This window comes from Protopterus annectens, chromosome 8.part0 (genome assembly GCF_019279795.1).
Source record: "Protopterus annectens isolate FY-2018-M chromosome 8.part0, PAN1.0, whole genome shotgun sequence".
NCBI classification, from domain to species: Eukaryota; Metazoa; Chordata; order Ceratodontiformes; family Protopteridae; genus Protopterus; species Protopterus annectens.
Window position 1 is genome coordinate 1,931,332,651 of NC_056741.1, and position 23,954 is coordinate 1,931,356,604.

General features: G+C 41.8%; 1 protein-coding gene across 1 annotated transcript in view; it reads left to right on the plus strand.

The window, feature by feature from the left end:
- Positions 1-23,954, plus strand: part of LOC122809733 (endonuclease/exonuclease/phosphatase family domain-containing protein 1-like) — a 318,686-nt gene that overhangs the window by 162,897 nt on the left and 131,835 nt on the right. The window contains exon 3 of the mRNA XM_044081440.1: positions 20,924-20,975. Within this exon, the coding sequence (XP_043937375.1) occupies positions 20,924-20,975 (52 nt within the window). The remainder of the gene's footprint in view (positions 1-20,923; positions 20,976-23,954) is intronic.

A 23,954-nucleotide genomic window follows, 5' to 3' on the forward strand; every position in this document is an offset into this window, starting at 1 on the left:
ATATTCTTCAGTTAAAGCTCACCTGTGAGCAATTTCATGTCTGTCCTTGACTCCTCCTCTGGCCTCAAGATTTGAGGACAGACAGTTTCTTAAAGTCCCCTTCATTTCAGGCCTACCAGGAGGCTTATTCCACCTTCCTGTGACCTCAATGCTGTTCTTCAAAAAATGACTAAGGCTCCTTTTCAGCCTGCTGCTTCAGTTTCCTTACAACATTGTACTTGGAAGACTGTTCTTCTTTTGGATCTCACTTTGGCCAAGAGCGTAACTGAAGTTCAGGTCCTCATGGCTCTTCCCCCTTTCTTATTTTTTTACAGAGACAGGCTCCCAGATTCACAAAGCTTGCACTGAGTGCAAGATTGGTGCAGGAGCCCACACAGGCAAAATGTCTGCCGTGCGATCCAGGAACAGCCTGCAGGGGCATGCATGAGAGCTCCCGCACTAATCTTGCACGGACTAAGCCCTGGTAATCAAATTACCCCATTTGCAGGTGAAATCCATTCAAATGAGGTGATTTTGCAATCCAGAAAGCTTGCAACAGTCCGTTCAAGACTAGTGCAATCTGCAGAAATGTACTCGGTTAGTAACTGAGTACATTTCTGCAAAATCCAAAACTGAGCTAGGACAGTTCCAAATAAAGGCTGCATATCATTGTGGAAGCATTCCAATGGCCATGAATAAGGCCATTGGCATTGCAAACAATACAAAAAATTAAACAATCAACTTTTATTTTATTTAGCCGATCTCGGCTGTTTAAGCATAGGCCAGCGGAGAGCAAATGGGATTGGGGGGAAAATAAGAAATTAAGCCTAACATAAGCATTCTAACTAAAATCAGTATTCTGCCATTCAAGTCAATGACAGGCAGAAGACAACCTGGCCAGTGAGTAGTGGTTGCTAAGGGGGGAGGCTCAGTGTGCGACATGTAACTATGCATTAGCAGGCAATCCTATGCAAATGAGGGGAAGGATAGTGAATCCCAGTTTTCCCCAGCATGTGAGGCAGTTTCCAACAGTGTAAGAGTATGAATAGCTGGGTGCAGGAGGTAGGTGACATCATGGGGTTGTGTGTGTCAGGCATACTATAGGCAGATTGGAGCCCTGTGGCGCGGGTTTGCTCCTAGCAGGGGGGTGTGTCTAAACCTGCCCAGCAGTCTTTACAAAGCCTAAGTGGGTGTGCACACCGCACACTGGATTTTACAGGAAGAAAAAAGAAGTTAAATTCGGAAATTGCAGCAGTGTGCACATTTGAGCACTCTGTCTGCGCGGCGCGAACACGGGCTTAAACAGGAAGGCAATGAGAAGGGAAAACAGCAGTAGGAAGGTAATCAAGGAGAACTAGCTTAGCTGGCAGGTGAAATGTATCAGAATCAGCCAATTACACAGGCAGCAGACCAGCCCAGCCCAGAACACTGCTATAAACTAAGCAAACACCTTCCCTACTGTTTTTTCCCACACTCTACACCACAAATGTATACAACCAGGGAAATTTTAACAAACAAACCTACAAAATGAGAAGGGCTGCAGCAGGCAACATAGAACAACATGTGCAAGAGGCTGATTGTGGTGAGGATGTGAATGCTGCCGAACAACCCACAGGAGAAGAGTGTACAGACCCAGAGTAACCTACCAGGGGCTACATGAGCTGGAGATAGTGGAGCACTATAGGGTGGACAGAGACCTCCTACAGCAAATTGTTGAGCTGTGCTGGCCACACCTGACACACCAAACAGACCTAGGGGGACCCAACCCAGTGGATACCAAGGTATGTGTAGGCCTAGGTATACTAGCCACAGGTACCTCCCAAGGCACAACTTGGAATATCATGGGGATCTCACAGGCATCAGCATCCAGAGTATTCCACCAGTTCCTGGATGCCATGTCAGCACATGCCAGTGAGTATGTTTATTTCCTCAACACCCGTGAGATGTTGACCAGCAATATGAGTCTCTCTTCCACCAAAGAGCAGAATACCCTGGGGTAGTGGGTGCTATAGACTGCATGCACATACACATCAAAGCACCACCCGGTGAGCAGGGCCTACATCAACTGCAGGGGCATCCCCTCCATAAACTGCCAGGTCGTATGCGATGCCCAGGGCATTATAATGAATGCATGTGCTGGCTGTCCTGGAAGCTATGACGATTCCCACATATGGCATCTGACGCAGTTGTACCAGAGATTTGCCAATGGGGACATCCCCTACGGTCAAGTAGTGGGGGATGCTGGGTACACACTGGAGCCATGGCTGATGACACCCATCAAAAATGCACACACACCTGAACAAGAATGCCATAATGAGGCACAAGCGCAGGCCAGACATATAATACAGCATGTGTCCGGGATGTTCAGGTCACGGTTCCGGTGTCTGGACACATCCGGTGGAGCCTTGCAGTATTCACCAGCTACATGTACCCAAATGTTATGGTATGTGCCATGCTACACAATATGATCCTGCAGAAACAGCTGCAGCAGGAACAGCATGGGGCAGGGCCACACAGCACCCCACCAATACCAAGGCCTGCACAGGCACAGAGTGACCCAGAGGAGGCTCAACCTGAGCCTGCCCCAGTATGCAGAAGGAGGCATACCCAGTATGCCCTGGCCATGGCAAAGAGGCAATGCATAGCACATGCACTGACACAGTAGGGACCCAGGGAATGACACCTCTCTCTGACTCGCGCATACAGTAAAAGGGATGCCAAACATGACACTACCTGTGCTCAACCTTGTATAGGGAGTGTACTATGTGCATCCGACATAGGCAGCCCTCCAGCACCATCTGCAAGTCTGGCACACCCTCAAGGTAAGTCATTCAACCTACCAATTGGCAAATGGAGTAGAATGTCTTGTTCCCTGTAGCTATGGTATGGATGTGAGCATGCAAGGGAATTGAGTGGCTGAAAGTTATGGCAGCAGACAGGAGACACCCATAGTGGCACGCTGACATCTGTAACACATACTGGAGTCACCATAGTAGCCAGTACTGCACAGGGTGACAAAAAACAACTACAGGAAATGTGCTGAGTGACATGTGTGCCCATATGACCCACACATGCCAGTCAGGATGGTTCACATACCTAACAACAATCTCAGCCAGCAGGACAGGTGTAGACAAACCCAAACACAACCTGTGCCATGGCCCCAGAATGATGGCTATGGTTAACCTCCCCCCAGGCCTACCCAGACAGACCACAGCAGGGCAGGCAGAGGGATGTTAGTTCTGAAGGGTAGGACGTCAGACAATAATATGTAGGGCAACCAAAGACACAATCTGTAGTACACTGGTATGCCTCTAGTCAGCATGATAGTTAGCAATACACAATGAAATGGAGTATCTGACATAGGTACAGTCATAGCAAATGTGTACAAGTGTCACATGTGCCCCACCACATCCTACATAGTAATGTAATAACAGTCAGGCATGCCCCCCCCAACCCTGTGTAGAAATGTAGAAATAGTCAGGTGTGCCCCCCATCCTAGATAGTAATGTAATAACAATCAGGTGTGCCCCTCCCACTCCTGTGTAGAAATGAAGAAACAGTCAGGTGTACCCCCCCTGCTATGCAGAAATGTAGTAACAGTTAAAGCCAAATGATCGATGGATACCCTGCAGAGACAGCATGCTACCTGTTGGTGTACAACACAAAGGTCAGCACTGCAGCACAAACTACCTGGACATGATCCACACATTCAATACAGATGGCCATACTGGGCATGCTCACACACTTAAAGAACTGAAGGCAATGTCAGTCAACAACATACTGAAAGGTCATACTGGGCATGCTCACACACTTAAACACATGAAGGTCATGACTTCAAACACCAGTGGACCAGACATATCTGGCAGTTGCAGTTATCAGTGCAGACACTCATCAGTATGCACCACTCATGCTTTGCACACACAGTGGATAGGAATACAGACATATATGTCAGGGCAACACACTATAATAAGCCAAAGGTAGATGTACATAGATGTGTGGAAGAGGGTGACTCTGAAAATGAGCCATCCAGGCCTGTCCCACCCAGCACACAGCCAAAGGGTCCCAAATACATGAGGTGCAGATGTCACTCACTGCAGATACTAGCCACCAGTATCTGTCAGCATTACAGACTATGTGGTGCACGTGCCAGCTGTGCAACATGACTGCACAAGGAAGTAGTCATCTAGCAGCTGTATACACGTACCTGTGACATATGACACTGTGTGTGCCAGCATGTGGCGTGTCAATCCGTACATGAATGGGTTATGGCCCATGCACACACCGCCCTCCCCATAGCCCTACTATGACAAACCTGCTGAGGTCATCCAATGTGAAATATACCTTTGGGAGAGTTGTAGCCCAGTAATCTCCGTGGTGCATCCCATTACTGCGTACTGATGTAGTGTGATAAACTAGTTAGGTAGGAGTTCTAACCCCGGACTTGGCAACTGTGTGTGTGTTCGTGTGCATGTCTGGCTGTCTCTCGAGCAATGCTTTTTAGGGTACTCACACTCCTTACAATTCATATACCCAACTTTGGCAAAACTGCTGATGTCACGATGGACATGTCTGTCACCCACCTAGAAATACACCTCTGGGAAAGTTGCAGCCCAGTAACCTCTGTAACTGCATACTGCTGTAGTGTGATACAATAGTTAGGTAGATGTTCTAATCCCAGACTTGGCAACTGTGTGTGTATGAGTCTGTGAGTGCATGTCTGTCTCTGACTGTGTAGAGAGCAATGCTTTTTAGGGTACTCACACTCCTTACAATTAATATACTCAACTTTGTCAAGGCTGCTGATGTCACCCACCTAAAAATACACCTCTGGGAAGTTTGCAGCCCAGTAATCTCCATAGCATGTCCTGTAACTGTGTACTGCTGTAGTGTGATAAAGTAGTTAGATAGGTGTTCTAACCCCAGACTTGGCAACTGTGTGTGTGAGTCTGTGTGTGCGTATCTGACTGTGTAGAGAGCAATGCTTTTTAGGGTACTCACACTCCTTAAAATTCATATACTCAACTTTGGCAAGGCTGCTGATGTCACCCACCTTAAAATACACCTCTTGGAAGGTTGTAGCCCAGTAATCTTCATAGTGTGTCCTGTAACTGCATACTGCTGTAGTGTGATAAAGTACTTAAGTAGGTGTTCTAACTCCAGACTTGGCAACTGTGTGTGCATTTGTGTGCTTGTCTGTCTCTCTCTGACTGTGTAGAGAGCAATGCTTTTTGGGGTACTCACACTCCTTACAATTCATATATTCAACTTTTGGCAAGACTGCTGATGACACCCACCTAGAAATACACCTCTGGGAAGGTAGTAGCCCAATAATCTCTGTAGCGCATCCTGCAAATGAGTACTGCTGTAGTGTGATGTCGAACTGTGGTAGGGTCCATCCCCACCCATGGCAATTCTGGATGTTTTGTGTGTGTTTCAATGTCTATGTATGGAGCAATGCATTATAGGCTAGTCACACACAGTACATTTCAAAGGGCCTATTTTGACAATCCCACTGATGTCATTCATTGTGTAATACACCTTTGGGGAAGGAGTTCTCTAGTAATCCCCATGGTGCATCCTATAACCTCTCCATGCTGTAGTGTGATATAGACCTCTGTTAGGGGTTCTATACCCACACATGTCGGTTGTGGATGTTTTGTGTTTGTGTCACTGTCTGTGTAGGGAGCAATGCATTTTAGGCTTGTCACACTCACAACAATTCAAATGTCCTACATTGGCAATCCTGCTGATGTCATCCAATGTGATATACACCTTTGGGGAAGAAATACTCCAGTAATCTTCATGGTGCGTACTATAACTGCATAATGCTGTAGTGTAATAAGCTAGTTAGGTAGGAGTTCTACTCCCAGACATGACAGGTGCATGTGTGTGTGTGTTTGTAACATGTATCCTGTGTGGAGGTGGTTGTGAGTGTGTGGCCAATGTGAAGTGGGTTTTGCATATTTCTTATATGGTAGCCCTACTATATATCACAATGTCCACCATGCAGGGATAACAGATGTGAAATAGCTGAGAGGCTGGGGTGCAAAGCCATACCCATACTTGTGACATCAAGGCCAGGCAATCACAGCTAGTAACCCCAGTATTACCCAGAGCACACTCTCAATCCATGTCTCATACACACACACATGCCTAGGCAACAGCCCGTATGTAGGTAGTACACTGCATATTTGCCACTGATAGTAATTATGGGGTGATAACTGTGGGCTACAGAGGGCATGGCACCCTGTCCATCTGTCCAATATGCATGTACATGCAGACAGTGCACCTTCCCCATGTTCTCCAATGGACACCTAAAACACCTGTGGTGCCATCACATATGGCCCACAAAGGACATACCATGTCTGACAACATACCCTGTATTGACAAATGCCACTGACACAAGGGAATGCCATTAGCATGCTATCAGTGTAGGTGCAGGGTAAACCTGCTGCCCATTACCAGTTCCCGCCACAGGTGGGCAAGACTGGCACGTCTGATGATAATCTGTGTTCACAACATGGGCTAGACACCCCAGGTACAGTTCCACATTTATTTATTTATTTATTTAACATTTGTTGACCGGGAATGTCCGACTAGGTTCCACAGAGCCTGTTTCCAGCGGAGGCCCGGGGAGAAAAGCTCCAGATGCATGTCTTTGGAATGCATAACATGTACATAACATAAATACATAACATGTCACTGTACATGCATGTGGGAGGTGTGCATATCCCAGACACCGTCCATGTCATGCACTATGGAACGCATACATGGCAAGTGATGCACAGCATTCTCCACACAGAACAGTCACCCCAGGTGACTGGATGGGGGATACAATATCCACCTGTGTGGGCAAATGGAGACACTAAAGCCCTGAGCCACAATGCAGACCATCGTCATGTGGCCTGATGCCAATGTATACCCATTGCCTAGCCTTGTACAGCCATCTGGCACAGTCAGCCACCACATACCCATGCTGACATGCACCCATGCATGTCAGTACTGGCACCCTGTGTGTTTGTGTGTGTGTGTGTGTGTGTGTGTGTGTGTGTGTGTGTGTGTGTGTGTGTGTGTGTGTGTTGTATGGTGCGTATGTTCACATCCACACTCCCTACAACCCCCATGGGCATACTGAAGCATGCTGTCTGATGTCAGACACCTCCCCATACCTTTTGCCCAACCCCTGTATGACCTGTGTGGTGCATGTGATACCTGCACAATGATGTGTTGTGGCAATCCCACTACTGATGTATTGTAATCCTGGCCCAGCCAAGTGTGTCAATGTGTGTGCATCCCTGTGAGAGTGTGGCTGTGTTGATGCTGGCACCTGTACATGCAGACAGTCATGAGTACGTCACCTACCATATAGCTGCCGTATCCCTGTTGCAGATGTCAGTCATCATCACATATATGTTCTGAGGGCTCCACAACAGGTAACCCATGTGGTGCATCCAATAACTGCATAGAACTGTGATAGCACTACATAATCATCAGGGGTTTGACACCCTGTGCTGGTAGGTGTGTGACACAAGCTTGCTTAGGTCTTTGCCTCTGTCTGCCTCTCCCACTCCCCCTCTGGTGGATGTGGAGGCCTAAACCTGCTTTGCTTGGCAGCAGCATGTGTATTTTAAGTGATGCTCATGATCAGCTGATGGCCTATGCACAAATTGCAACCCTCCCCTAGCTGACTGCATGTGGAACAGCTGTGGTAACATTCCCATAGCCAATTGCATGGAAACACACTCCAGTATCTAGGAACATCATGTTGGTGTTGGCCCTTTTCATTCACTGTGAGCCGGAACTAGATCTGTTGTTTGGCAAACAGCATCTCAGATGCATTAGGGATTTACCTCTGACAGGCTACAGACTGTAAGTGCTGCTATACTGCATTTGGAGTACTGTTGGTTTAACAGTGTGTCTGTGGATATGACTGTCCTACATGTCTCAATACCTGCCATGTCAGTTCCATGTTTATGTGGAATCCCCATCTGCAGGGTCATCTGCAGACAAGGCAGTGTGCTATGCCTTTAGTTTCATGTGTTACCAATGGAGCATCTATCTGTGGATGTAGAAGGTAGTGTGAGGATTGCAGTCTGTAGATGGTGAAAGCCGTGACAGCTACTGGCTTCTTATCTCTCATAGGACATATGTTGCAACAAACTCTGTTTGTTACAACAGTAAATATATGAGGTTAGCACTGCAACATGTCATCATTGGCCCTGTGTATGTGCTTCCAGCCACATCTCTGTCAATCTGTGTACATATGTCGTGCATGAAGTGGTGCATATGTGCTGTACACCATAATTAGTGTCATCATATCTGATAACAAGCCAGTGAGATATCAGACTGCTACACATGTTATGTACAGTATGGGTAATATTTGGTGACATAACCTGTACATTCCGTGGATGTTTGTATAGTACTGATGTCTGTGTATTTATGCTGAATGTCGACAGTATGTGTATTGTTAATATGTACTTTAGCCTGTGTACAGACTGTGGTAGATGTCATTGTTCTAGGTCCTGTCCTATCTGATGTTGCATGCTGCTCCACTGTATGGTACCGTACTGGCGTACATGTTTGTAGGGCCATACACACACATGTCCCATACCACAGACAGCCATCAGACTAAACTGTGTAGCAGCTCAGTATATGTAGGGTCAGTTTGTGTGTGGCATATATGAGAATAGTGTTCAACAGATAGTCCATATACTGTAAAATTATGCTAGCTTAACATATGTGGCTGTGGCTGTGTTCACATTGGTTGTGGTTATGCACTGTCACACAGGTGTATCTTACCCTGTGCTGTGACATGCCTGTAGAGCCTGCTATATACGCAAGTACATGTGCACTCCCCCATAGGAGATGTAGGCCAGTGTTGAGCCAGTCTGCCTGTAGCCTGCACTGTTACATGCCTAGCAGCTTAGTGTACTTACCCAGTGAGATGTCATTTGCAGATACTTGCCAAATGTACTGCTGCCAGGCCTCCCTTAACAGTCATGTATGTCAGACAGAGCAGTGGGATGCTGTACAGATGTATGTCAATATCTAGTAGGTAGTATGTGGTCATGGCACCCCTGTACTAGTGGTTATTATGTGTCAGACCAGACAGGGGTGTGTGAATGCATAACCTATGGTGGCAAATGTATACCAGTTGTTATATGTTATACCCATCTACATGGCTGTCTACATCCATATGTCAGGCATGGTACACATGTTTTGCACTAAGGGGTTATGTGTATACCTCTGGACTGTAGAGAATGTGTCAGACTGTTCACATATATTGGCCAATATCTCTGCTGTAGTCCACAGGGGCATTATGTGGTAGCAGTGGTACTTTACTATGATGTCCTTAGGGTGTCTGTCAGTAGCCAATGGCAAACATGTGATGAGCAGATGTGACCTCCCACACACACCATGTCTGTGAAGACAATCCCAATGACAGTAGCAATAGTCTACTAATATACCTGCTATACATACCTGACATCCCCTTGCACTACGACTTTGGGACTGTAGAGGCTGGGGTAGTGCTACACTCCATGTCCAGGATATATGGTGGAAATATATGTACACACAATTATCCAAATAGCCATGTATATATATATATGTATATTATTACACATGTGTAGTACTTCCAATTACCACTGTCATGGCAACCATCTACTATAAATCCTGTTTATACATATATATATATATATATATATATATATATATATATATATATATATATATATATATATATATATATGTTATTCTGTGGGTTATGTAACATACATATTACTCATAACATGCTTTGCCATGGGAAATTGTATGTCTCAGTTTCTTTCCTGCCCCCCCCTCCTTTTTCGCTTACATCCACGGGGCGGTCCCATTAGAATGGGTCCATCCAACCCCGGCACGCCTCAGTCCATAATGTCATACCCATCATTCCCTCCCCTCCTGTTCCTCCTCCACATCAATCATCCTTCCTACAGGTTCCAGCCAAATCTAACCACACCACTACACATTGCCCACTTTCCACTTCTCAGGATCCATCACATAAGTTGTCTCAACCCATGGATCTTCTGGTCTACTTCACGTTATCGTAAGCTGACAATATCGAGTCTGATATTGTCGGCACGACAATATCGAAAGTGAAGAACATCGTGCAAGTAAATGGAAATCTCTGTAAGGGGAGATTTCCATTTACCTCAATGTAGTGCGGTCTTGGAGTTGGTATATTTAAGTAGGGGGTGTAGGGGGTGCAGGGGGCTTGCCCCCCTGCCTACACCATTTAGTTTTTTTTTACTTATTTTTTTTTTTTTACGTTATTCGATGTTTTACTTTATCGATCAATAAAGTTCGACCTTTAGTGATTTGATTAAGTAAACTTTCGCTAACGTGATATAGATGTGGATCTTCAGGCTTTCCACAGATTTAGTCCGTGAACATACGTACCCTTCTTTGTTTACCTTTGATACATGGTATGTTACTCCGAAGACTCATATTAGCAGAATTTTTGGGGTCGTCCCACCAGGGACGAACATGCATTTGTTTAAGATTAGACTTAGCAGGTTGACACTGTTTCTCCCACTGATAGTATCCTGCCAGTAGTCTGAGAAGCAGTGCTGTGCAATGCTTAGCAGTGCTTAATATTTGATTTGCATGATATTTGCCTTTTGGCATTGATTTCTTCATTACATATTACATATGTGTCTTGTATCCTTGATTCATGTGTACGTACACTGCATAGGGTCCTGGAAACTTCAACACTTTATTACAATAACACCTCACATCTGGCCTTACTGCAGTACTGCAATTCACATATTTATGTTATGTAGCAAGTTATACAACATCACACTGTACATAGTTTCATTTCACATGTTCAGTTTGATTTTCTTATGGTGAGGATTTGTTTGTTGACACCTCACTGCTATGTGTTGCTAAGATGGCTTAGTGGTTAACTACTTTGACTGTAGTGTATAGGATCCTGGGTTCGAGCCTTGCAGAGGCTCTTTATTTTGTTGCTGGGCAGAATATGGGCCAGTGGATACAGAGTGATTAAGACACATTACAGCAGTTTTAAGCGGGTTTGCACGGGTTTGCGCGGAGGTAAGCATTGCTAACTTCCAGTTACAGTTTCTTACACCCAGTTAGCTTCTACTTTGCTTACTTTGTGTAGGCAATGCTTACCCCCATGCAAACACACTTAAACAGTCTTACTAGTGCTTATATATGCTTACTACTGCTTATTTGTGCTTAAACCTGCTTACTAGTGCCTTATTCATTATGACACTGACACTTCATATGTGCATTTAATGCAGTACTCCAGTTCAAATATAAATGTTATTTTGTAGGTTATACAGCAATAAAATGTTCATATTCAGATTTCACATGGAAAATGGTATGTGCTGCAGTGGGACTCAAACCAGGAATGCCTGCTTGTTTGGCAAATGCTCTGCCCACTACACTATTGCTGTGCTGCTTCATTTTCATATATCTTCCTTGTTATCCTCTTTAGCCTTTTAAGCTGCTTTAACCGTAACTAGGCGATGGGCACACCCGTGCACCTACTGTTAGCTGTACTCAGATTTTTAAATAAAAATTAAGTTTTATTTTCAGTTTATTTATATGTACTGTTGCTGCTCTACACATTGGTGACTGTTGGTGGGGATATGCGGACACCTATCAGTGGTCTTGCTCATTTATTTCCACTTTCTGCTGTTCTACATTGCAGGGGCGTGTTTATTCTGTGAGCTATGCTCTCAGACACGCCCCCTGCACTGGTAGATACTCTGTGTAAGCCTAGGAGGTCGGGAAGCGCACCTTCATTAATATGCATGGTGCGCTGCCATCCTCCTCCTACACTGGTGCTTCTGTGCAGGACTAAGCTAGTCCTGCATAGAAGATTAATGAATCCAGGGGAGGGTGTCTCTTCATGCCAGTCCTTCTTTTATGCCCAAGGTGGTCAATGAGTTTTTTGCTACATGCTTTCTATATAGGTATGACCACAAGAAAATGATGTAAAAGAATTAAAGAGCATTTATATGCCATTAAAGTTAAGGATGGCAATAATGTGTTGTATAAGCATACATTAACTTGTGGTTCCCTCAAGAAATTTTATTTTTCTGTTTTGGAACAAGTGCCTGTTGATTATAGAGGGGGATGCTATACTAAACAGCTTTTAAAAAAGGAAACTTTGTGGCAGTTAAAAATGCAAGCTGGTAAGTGTCTGGGTTTAAACAAAACTATTTGTATTAAATGTTTTTGTAGTATTCTGCTTTTAAAAGCTTTTAGCTTTTATTAGTTCTTTCATTAGTTCTTTGATTGCTAATCACATGATGATTGGGAGATGAAAATGAATGGCTCTACTGTCTTATATAAATCAGTTGAATGTCTATTCTGTTTATTCTGATGAAATCCTTTAATGGATGAAAGTGCTTAATAAAATTACTGCAAATGTACTGCAGTCTTCTCTTTTTGCTGCACCAGTGGCTGATTTTGTAGTTTACTTCTTTGATTATGAATTGTTGGGAGGTTTGTGGCTTGGCAGTTAATAGGGAATGAGGAAGATGAGTGGATATTATTAACGGATGAAGTGGGGGTGTAGCTATATTAGGCAATGTAGTTTCAAAGTAGCTGCAGAGGAGAACAATGATGTCTTTGTTGAATAAATTGAGGGCTGGTATTGTGTTTGGTTTTACAAACTTGTTTATAAAGTGACAAAACATTTATCTTTTGCTGTTTTGCACTGACTGTTAAAATTTCTTTGTCAAGTACTTATAGAGTATAATGCATCCTTTTGCATGTACCTCACCAGACACGTGCAGCAGCTGGAGGGACCTCAGAGGTTTCTCACTAAGAAAATATAGGGACTCCAAGCCATGATCGATGTGGACAGGTTGAAAGACCTGTCCCTTTGCTCTGTATCTTTAGGCTGCTGAGAGGCGACTTGCGCCTGGCCTATAGGACAGTCTCCAACTCTGCCCTAATGAAAATGCACATCCACAAGTCAAATGGTACAAGAGTCACTCGCTCTAGGGATCTCAACCTAGCCTGTGACATTAACAGAACATGCTGGAGAGACAGATATGTTTTCCAAAGACTGCTGCTTCTCTGGAATAGACTTTCTATTCACGTAAAACAGAGATCCTCACTGACACTATTCAAAAGCAACCTAGATAATTGGATTGGAGATCACATATTCACCCCTGGGATGGCACCCTTGTCCCTCATGGACAGGGGTAGCCCGTGTTGATCAGAGACCTGCTCTGTTCATAAATTTGTTCTGTGAAATACCCAAAAAGAAAAAAATGGGGATCCTTAGGATTGACATGGCTAGGCTTGTAAAGACTCTAGTGCCGCTAGCCTAGTGACCTCCTATGAACATTTGAACCTATAATATTAGAAATGAATAAAAAAAATACTAATTCATTATGTTTCTGTAAGTCCTACACTGAATATTTAGATAACCATTTGAAATGTAAGGTAAGGCAATCTCAGAGCTGTTATAAAAGGTCAGGGGTATGGGGGTGCAGGAAGGTCTGCCTACTTGAAAAAAATCAATTTTTAAAAGATGAGAGCTATGTTTAGTATTTACTCTTCTCTTGAATTTTTGTTCTTTTTTTTTTGCTTGCTGGCACTCATCGTTTTGAGTGTAACAGTTCAATAAGGAACTAAATATTAATACAAAATCACAACTAAATCCAAGGACAACCACAAAGCATTCTATAGTTATGTCAAGAATCTAGATGGCAACACCCAGATCTGCTCTGAGTTACAGCACAAAGGCATGAAAATTACAGAACCAACTGATATTGCCAACATCCTGGCAGATCGGTTTAGTGCTAACTTTACCCCCCTCTCACCCCCTAAAGGGCCCATATCTATACAGGAAGAATGCAGAGTCTCTTAATCACAATTAAGCAGGTAAAAGCTGCACTCTCTAAAGCCAAAAACACAGCATCCATGGGACCGGACAACATCCCAGGCTGCGTTTTACACAAACTTCAGAACAAACTGGCTCCCCACTTAAGCACCATGTTCAATAATAGCCTCACATCAGGCTTTGTGCCCACTGAATGGCCCACAGCAACAGTTATCCTACTCCACAAAGGGGGAACCACCACTGATCCCAGGAACTATTGACCTATTAGCCTGATGAGCCTGGTCTGCAAGGCCATGGAACGTATCATCATGGAATTCATAAACAAAGACATTGGTAACCTCCAAACTCTGGATCCCACCCAGTTCGGGTTTGTGAAAGGCAGATCATGCCTCCTGAACCTGATCAACTTCTTTGAGGCAGTCACCAAAGCTGTGGATGAGGGTAAGGTGGTTCACACAGCCTATCTTGACCTCACCAAGGCTTTTGACACCATCCCCCATTCTGGAATTATAGCTAAACTCACTAAACTAGGTATAAATCCCTACGTCACAAGATGGGTTGCCAACTGGCTCACTGATAGAACCCACACTGTAAAAGTTACAGACTCCAAATCTGACCTCAAGGCAGTGACAAGTGGAGTGCCACAGGGTTCCGTCCTGGGACCTCTCCTGTTTGGCATCTACTTCTCTGAAGTACAGGCTAACACAGAAGGCCTCTGGCTGATGAAGTTTGCAGATGGCTGCAAACTAGGAGCCATAGTCAAGTCCCCAAATGATGTGGACATCCAACAAAATGGCCTCACTGAGACAGATGCCTGGTGTCAGAGCCATGGCCTCAAGCTCAATGCCAAAAAGTGCAGTGTCATCCCCTTTGGTAAAAACTCTGTACCCATGAACTACAACATAGGCAGCAATCTACTTAACACTGAATGCGTGATAAGAGACCTTGGGACACAGGTGGACAGTAGTCTCTCCTTTGATAGTCACATCGCCACAGTAGTCAGGAAGTCCTTCTACGTGGCCCACCTCATCATCAAAGTGTTCTCATCCAGGAAAAAAGAGGTCATTGTTCCACTCTACTCATCACTCATTAGACACATTATAGAGTACAACGACCCTTTTGGAATGTACCTCACAAGACATCTGCAGCAGCTGGAAAGGCCACAGAAGTACCTCACAAAGAGGATTACTGGCCTCAAACAAATGCCCTACACTGACCGCCTCAAAAAACTCCAGCTTTACTCCATAGCATATTGCCTACTCCAAGGTGATCTCTGCCTAACATATAAAGCTATGTCAAACCCAGAGCTGTTGGACATGCTACACCTAAAGAAATCCCAATCCCTTCAAGCTACATGCTCTAGGGACCTAAACCTTGTCACCACAATAAACAGGACACGCTGGAGGGATAAATTCCTGTCCCAGAGACTTCCTATACTCTGGAACAAGCTACCCATCTATGTCAAGCAAAGTTCTTCATTAGCACTCTTCAAAAAAAATCTTGATGAGTGAATGGGAAATAGGAAATACACTCCGGGGATCACTTCTGTGTCTCTGCTGGACAGTGGCACAGGAAAATAACTTTCTTGAGTGGCGTAAGCTATGGTACCTTGCTGGCTTGGCTTATGTAGGCCCTTGGGCCGATAGCCTAGTACCTACCTATGAACCTATGAACCTATAATAAGCTAAAGAATTAGAGAATTAGAGAATGAAATTGTCCTGACCGTCTTTTGTCAAGTAATGGGTCAAGTCAGATTTCCTGAAATACTTATAAATAACATCAGTTGTGTTAAACCTTAAGATTTTATGAGATATTGTTTCTTTAGAATACATACTTAGAATTAGAGTAAGCTTTCACAAATGAATCGAATAAACTTGGGTATTCTGCATGCACTCAAGTCCCAAGTGTCTGGAAACCAGGGACTCCAGGTTAGCTCTGGTATCCTGCCATTTGCTTCATGTTTGAATCTGAATAAGAGTTCAGGTGTACAGCTGCCATTGCTTAACGAATCATATTGTTTGAATCTGAGTGAGGAAGCCATGCTGAGGGAGTAGAAGAGGTTGAGAATGTAGATTAGGTCAACAGTCAGGAAGGGTGATTTAGGGTTAGGGAGTAGGAGAGGATATTTTAGGTTCAGGGAACAGGAAGGGGGATATTAGGGTTAGGGAGTGAGAAGGGAGTCTTATGACTGGGGAGCAGGAATGGGGTTTTAGGTTCTGAGAGGAAAGTGAGTTTTAGAGTTAGGGAGTAAGAATGGTTGTTTTAGGGTTAGAATTAGGTTTCTGTGAGGGTTATATAGTTTTGTAGGATAGGATGTTGGGAGGGCTAAGAAATTATGGGAGACTGAGTAAGCATGACTTACAGCATCTGTTTTTTTAAGCAAGTGGCTGCAAGCAAGTATGTCATGAACAAATAGCACACAAGCACATGCAGTAGACCTGAATAAAACCATCTGCAATTATATTTTCCCCAAAACAATATAAAAACTGAGACATATATCAATTTTCTTTAGAATAAATGGTAAATACAGAAATTAGTCATACCATTATATGGAAAGGAAAATCACATAAGATCTCACAATATAAATATTTTGAAAATATAATGCTTGATTTGATTTCACCAATCGAAATATTTAATTATCTACAACTAATAAAAGGAAACAAATTGAAGAGTTGCAACTAATGTGGCTGAGTAGTACTGATGAGGAGGATAACTCTCTATCCCATTTAATTATTCTAACTCCCTATCCTATTTAATTATTCTTAATATAAAAACAATTTCTACTTCAGAAAGGAAATATAGTACTTCACCAGGTTTCATCTTGTTGAAACTCACCGAAATTAACCCTTATAAATTGAAATTGTACACTCTCTGTAGTACTTGTTGAAAACAAAATGTAATAATCTACAAACAACTGTAAAAGTTAAATAACAAATTCACTGCATTCCTTAAAATTCAAATACTCTAAGTTGTACACTGCTTTTGTAAGGGAGCTATGCCCCTGCACCACCAATAAATAAACTAACATAAAGGTCGCACTAATTTGGAATAAAGGGGAAACTGGTTAATTTAAAAGTACATTTACTGATATTGATTTCCATTCCAGGTCTAAGTACATATATCCCTCCTTAGCTGAGATGGGGCCTATTCTGCGCATAAAGCTTGTCATTTTGTCATGCCCTTCCCCATTTCCTATTAGTCCCAAGCCCTTCTTCCTTGCCCAGATACAGACAGTCATTACAGGAGACTCCCTCTTATCTGACCTCTCTTTAACCAGCCATCAAATTTCTGCCATAGCCCTAGCAAAAGACAACAGAGAAGAACAACACTTCCACCTCCTGTGGGCTAAATAATGACAGATTGTGTTTTATGCTGGAGGGACAGATTCATAACCCAGAGGCTCCCTTCGCTCTGGAATAGAATTCCAATTCATGTTAGGCAGAGCACCTCACTGACTCTCTTCAAGAAGAATCTTGATGAGTGGATGGGGGATCGTAGGTTTGTCCCGGGGATTACTTCCGTGTCACTATTAGACAGAGGCACAGTAAACTAAACTTTAAAAAGGGCACAGTATACTCAAATCAAGGGGTGGCGTACGCCAAACACGATCGGGCTAGGCTTATAAATGCCCCAGGGCAGATAGCCTAGTATGAACCTATGAACCTATGAACCTAGTCTGATTTATAGCCTATAATTGCTATTTTGTATGCTTTTTCAGATTAACCAGTCATTAGTTTATCTAGCCTAAGATCTGGTCCTAGCGAGACTGGATAAGGAGGGGTCTACTGTATACTCTCTAATCCTTTCCTTTAGTCAGGTGCTGTCATCTGGCACATGTATTAATAATCCCTATCCTGGCATTTCTCTTCCACCTTCCTAGCCCTGTTTGCTATAACCTCTGTTGTCTCCTCTAACAAACTGTTGGTACTATCATGCCCCCACAACATGCACCCACCCCTGTCTCTTAGTGACCACCTATGCCATGTCCTCCCTTGTCTGCAATAGATTTCAGAATAAACTGTTTTTTACTGTCTTTCATGCCAAGACACTTAATCTACTTAACAACTAAGTTTCCAATCAGCAAAGCTTCTTTTCTCTCCAGTTATAAGCTATTGTTCTTTTACTTCCTGACCCTTACCCCTAATCTTTCAATCTACAATATTTCCTTCTCCAGTCCCACTACTCTCAGCCCTTCTCACTGTTTGTGCTTTCTTCACTCCTTGTGATGCACCTGATACCTTTACCATCAACACCAGCATTCTCCATATAAGGTCTTCCCACTGTTGTTTCTCTTTCCACTTCCATCTTTTGGAGTACCTCTACCTGCCAATGTCCTTCCTACTCTCCTTATTGTTTTGGTTCCTGTTGGTCAATTCCAAGTCACTCACATTTGTCACTTGACACATCTGCCTGCATCCAATGCTCTACCTTAGGTTTCTTCTACATGTCCTCTCTTTCATAGCTCAATGGATCACTTTTTCTTTTTACCTTACTCTCTGCACACAATTATCTCCATTCCTTTGGCAATATCTCTCTGTGTCCTCTTATATTCTTTATACTATTACCATTCCCACCGCTTCCTATTTACTAGCCTTCTCTTGCCTCTTCTCTGGTCTCATTCTACCTTGTCTCACTTTACTAGCCTATAGCTCCCATTTTCTCACTCAAAGCTCCTTCATTCTTCTGCAGATCCCAGATACTCTGTTACCCCAAAGCTCCCTGATACAAACTGCTTCCCAAATGATGAACACATTGATCATCTCCCTTTTGCTCTTCTTGACCCAGTCTATTTCTTTTCATGTTGTCCCATTCTTGGATACGCTCCTTTTTCCCCTTATTGTTAATTTTTGTTTGTATAACTATCTATTTTAGTATCTAACTACGAAAGCTTCCTTAATTCAAATGTACCTCAGTGAGACCTGCTAAGAAATTTCCAAAGAACTGAGAAGTTAATGGGGAATTTACAGTTAATGCCCGTAATTTAGCTTACACATGAACTATGAGAAACTATGTACCAACAACACAAGTCTGAATTTAACCAATGTGTCTTTTCACACTTAATTCTCTTAATTTACCACACATACAGAAAAATAGTTTTTGTTTTTTGTTCTTTAAGTCTCTTAATAAAACATTAGAAGTGAAACGAAAAAAGGTCGATTTCAGTAAATGGAAAATAAAAAAATCATAAAAGATCTCTGTTCAGCAAATTTATACTAAAGTTATTTCTATCCTTAAACAGTTATTTTACACAGTGAAAGAGTAATTTGAAAAAAAAATACTAGGCTTGGTCTACTAAAGAAAGAAAGAAAGAAAGAACATAATTGGTGTAAATAGTATGTCTCGTGTTTCAAATGTATACTAAGTCAGAAAATGAATCAACAAAACTTCCAGATCTAAGTCAATACACAATGACCTGTTTTGCAAAACCTCATATTAGAACTACAAGCCAACATGTGTAACAGTTGCAAATAAATACATAAAATGAAAACTACTAATTTCTTACACAACTGGAAGCAGCTATAAAGCAAACCAAAATTTAATTAAAATATTAAACACACTTGAATATAAGCAAGAAAAAAAATTACTCTAGCTGAAGCTGATGCCAATCCAAAGTTTTCTGAACTCCCTGTTTTGTTGTAACAATGAATCAGAAAATATGCCCACAAAATCTGCAAACTTAAATCCCAGCACAGTGAACTATTCAGCACGACCACAGAATGTGACAAGCAAGAAGTTGTAAACAGGTATAAATTTTTTGTGTCTTTCCGCTTTTCCCGGTTAGGGGTCGCCACAGTGGAACTGTGGTCCGCTAATGATTGGCAGTAGATTTTTACGTGCCGAGTTGCCGGCCCTGACGCACAACCTTCAACGAAGGTACGCCCATTCACACATGTCTCCACACAGAAGACGCTCTAGCTGAGAATCGAACAGGACTGTGAGGCAACAACGCTACCGCAGCACCACCACCGCAGTTAAACAGGTATAAATTAACAAAATTAAAACCACATTCTTACACATATATAAGAAGCTGCAAAGTAAACCAACAATTATAATCTGTAAACTATTTGGAGGGTGAGGGTTCCTTATCCTTCACCACCAAGCCTTCTCATCACCATCTTCACCCATTTTCCTCTACTGATTGACCAAATCCATGCTGCCAGATGGAGCAAGAGTCATGCTGAGGTGAGCCGTCCTCCACAACAGAGTTTTGTTGTTGTTGTTTTAGTTGTATTGCACTACCCATTTCTCTTGCCCCACATCTTATGTGCAGTAGAATTAGTGTATGTCTGGGTCAGCAGATGACCTGATGCTGCTTTCCCACATATTGTCTCTGGGAGGATTGAAGACCACCATGTGTCACAGCACCCCCATTGAAAACCTTTTACCCCCCCCCCAACTTCTCAAAGAATGTGTCCACTAATCACATACAGGTGTCTTGTACTGCAGGTATGTGCCATAGAGCATCTCCTAAAGCTGCAGATATTACTGACATGAACCTCATAAGTAATACATTCAAATTTTAACAAATCAAGTTTAATAAGAATAATAAAAAAAAATTAAAGCATAAACTGCCTCAGCATTTCTTCTGTTCTCTGGTTTGCTCTCTGCTGACATTGCATACTAATCATCTTCTTGGCTTAGAAAATATATGGCTTTTAACAGCTCTCTGTATGCATCTTTATCCTAGGCAGACAAGACAGAAGGTTATGCCTGTGTGTTTTGTTTTTCAAACAACTCATTATAATTATTCATACATAACTTCTACATCCCCAGCAATGGATTTCTATGCCATTCAGGAGTCATTGTCTGCATTTTGTCCACTCTTGTTATGATATATTCTGGAGTCTCCACAACCCTGATAAGGATAGTGCAGATACCAAAGAACAAATAAATGAACGAATAATATTTTAATGTGCATTTTTAAAATCTTAAGTCTGGAATGCCCATCCCTGTACCAGTAAAGTGGGGTGTATTATACTTTTTGCGTTGCCTAAATTATCAGTCATATTTCACATTTCATATATTTTCTTAGGAATTTGCTTGTGTTGCCTAATTTCTTAAATTTCATATTTTTAGAATCAAACTGTTGGCTGTCCAGGAAGTGCTTAATGAAAATGCACTGAACAAGGTAAGAAGCTAATAAACCTGACCATTTTTATCAAATAAATGTTTCATGTGGATTAGCATTATATTATTCTGGTACATTATTGTATGTACGTACCATTGTTAAACTGAAAGCGTTATTGCATTTTGCTTTAACAAGTGGAGTAGCAAACTTTAACCATGTACAGTTTTCTGTCTGGTACTATTTTCTTATCAATGCAGGTGATTGTATTTGTTCTTTCTAAGATGCCCATAATCCCTAAAATTCACCACATACCTCATAAGTAACACTAGCTAATGGTGTGCAATATCACACATTTAGAATATGATAAAACCTTTTAGAAAAAATGAACATTATGTTTTATGCAAAATAATAATTGTAGCAGGCATATTTTGTCCTTTGAAGAGGCTAGTGAAAAACAAGCACCAATTCATGATCAGTTGATCTGAAAAGCACTGTAGAGTACAAGTTCAGCAAACCAGATGCCACTACTTTCATGTCATACAACATAGACTGTCCTTAATCTCATGAATACTGTTCACACATCTCATTCACCTCTCTAATGTGCCTGTTTTCCATTTTTCCATATTGCCAAGCCACCATCTGTTATGGTCCAGATATGCCAAGTTTACCTTATTACAGGGGTCAATGTCCTTTAAGGGAGAGATCGGACTAGAAAAGCTGCAGAAATGACATACGCCTCCAAAACCTGCACAAATAACTGTACCCCTCAACCAAAGGCAGCTATGTAACGGCAAAGATTTACAAAATCTATACACTCCTTTTTCAATATCTGTAAAGATTTTAAATTGTGAAATGTTATGTGATGTAACTTTTCAAATACAGAAAAATGACGATTATCTGTAACTTTTTAAAAAGACGAATTACATTGTTTTGGTATAACAATCAGAGAGTTATGCATCTAAGATATATAATTAATTCCCTTCTCCATACAAAAGTGACTTATACAATTCCCCTGTCAAAACTGTAGCAGATTTATACATAGGGATAAATTCAGTTTTTTGACAAATATGCTTTGAGGCCTACCAGTATAACCTAAACATGAGATAAAACATGTCTAGCTTTGTTATAAGAATGCCATTCATCTGCAAATATTTTAAGTTTACAGGAACTATATTTATACTGCCATCTTTTATTATATTATGATTTTCTTACCTTGCTTGCCTTTGTTTTTTTATAACTAGTAAAATAATAAAGGAGCTGGTGGAAAACTTTGCCTATTACCTCTTTCCAGAAAAAAAGACAATGTTGGAGTACTAGTCCAAAGATTTGTTGGTGACTTTTTATATGGTATTTACACCACTGATTAAAACCTTAGGAGTTATATGTTTTTCTTTTCTATGCCATAAATAAAATCATTGCACTTTGGCAAAAGATTTTCATAAGTCAATTACAGAATCTGTTTCTTACAAGCTTAGGAATAATTAAACAAGACCATGATGTATGCTAGCTCTATCCATAAAAGAAACGTTGGACTCTATGAATAATTTCCTGTATTAAATATTTGAGTAGATTAGTTAATGTTTTAGCATAGAGTTATGTGGAGAATGGAAAAATTGCCAAAAATTTGTAGAAGTATCTGGTGGTTCATTAGATTTGAATAAAATTTTGACAATCAGAAGTATGGAAGCAGAAGCCATCTGCTTCAGAGTGAAAATGTCTTGGGGATATATATATATATATATATATATATATATATATATATATATATATATATATATGAAAAGGGTGTACACAAATCTGAAAGTACATCTTCTGTAGCCACTGGATTTTTACACTTTTTTTTGTTGTTATTTTTCATTGGAAGAGCTGGGGGCATGGATCTAACTGTAATAAGTTGATGTTTATTAAAGTGTTTTTTTGTTTTGCATTTCACACAGATCTGGGGAAGGGGGCACTGGTTTGTGAAACTGGCAGAGGGTGCTGGTTCAGCCAGCTATGCGTCTGATAATAGTATACAATTTTTATGCAACATGCAACAAATGGCAAACATCAGTTTCTGTTCTGAATGGTTTGGCTTAAAAAAGAATAAAAAATCTGAGAAGCTCAAAATGATGAGAATTTTATTTTTTTACACATCTGTGTTAAATTACATTGTCCGCTAGAGCTGAGTCAGGAATGACACCACGTTGCCTTTGCAACCAAGTCCAAAATCCCCCTCAGACATGACACACTAACCAAGAACTCAGGCATAACTCTCATCCCATATATGAACTGCTTTGAACCAAGCCTCTTAGGTAAATCTAACCAGCCCTACTAACAACAGGCTACTCAAGTGTAATGGGGGAATTCAGTGGGTAAAGCCACAAGGTGACTGCCCGTTGGCATACTTTTGTCTGCCATTTTCCCAAAATAGTGTCTCCAGACAACATTTCCAAATACAAAAGTGAATGCATTTGTCTCCATAAATCAACATTAACTGACTAAATTAAAGTAATTATTAACAGAAAGATTTCATTGCAAATTAAACAAGTCCAAACACAGACCACTCAAGTGGAGTCTGTATGACTTATAAAGTCTTTTTCCAACTTTGATAAGACACTGTGCTCTAAAACTTGCCAACAAATATCCTGGGCTTCCAGTGCCACTTGATAGTTAATAAAGTGTCTATACATTTCCACAACTGAACTTTGTACAGCATCTTTCCAATAAAATCTGGGAGGGATACCAGACAAAAATAAAACCATGCCCAAATGAAGGCTGTGCAGCCTCTGATGGCGAGATACAATACGAGCTACCAAGATCTTCCTCTGAACCTTGTTTACATCATTACCCCAGAAATGGATGATCAATGCAGTTAGTAATTTCAGTTTACAGGTTAATTGTTGTCAGATACCCCAAAGTTGGAACAAAGACAAGCCTGAAACCCAAGCCACAAAATCACCTAAAGATTGCGATCCAAAGCCCCAGTATGCTTAGATGGTCAGATCGCCACTTGAGTCGTCACTCTTAGCATAAAAAAGTGCCCCAAGATCCACAAAA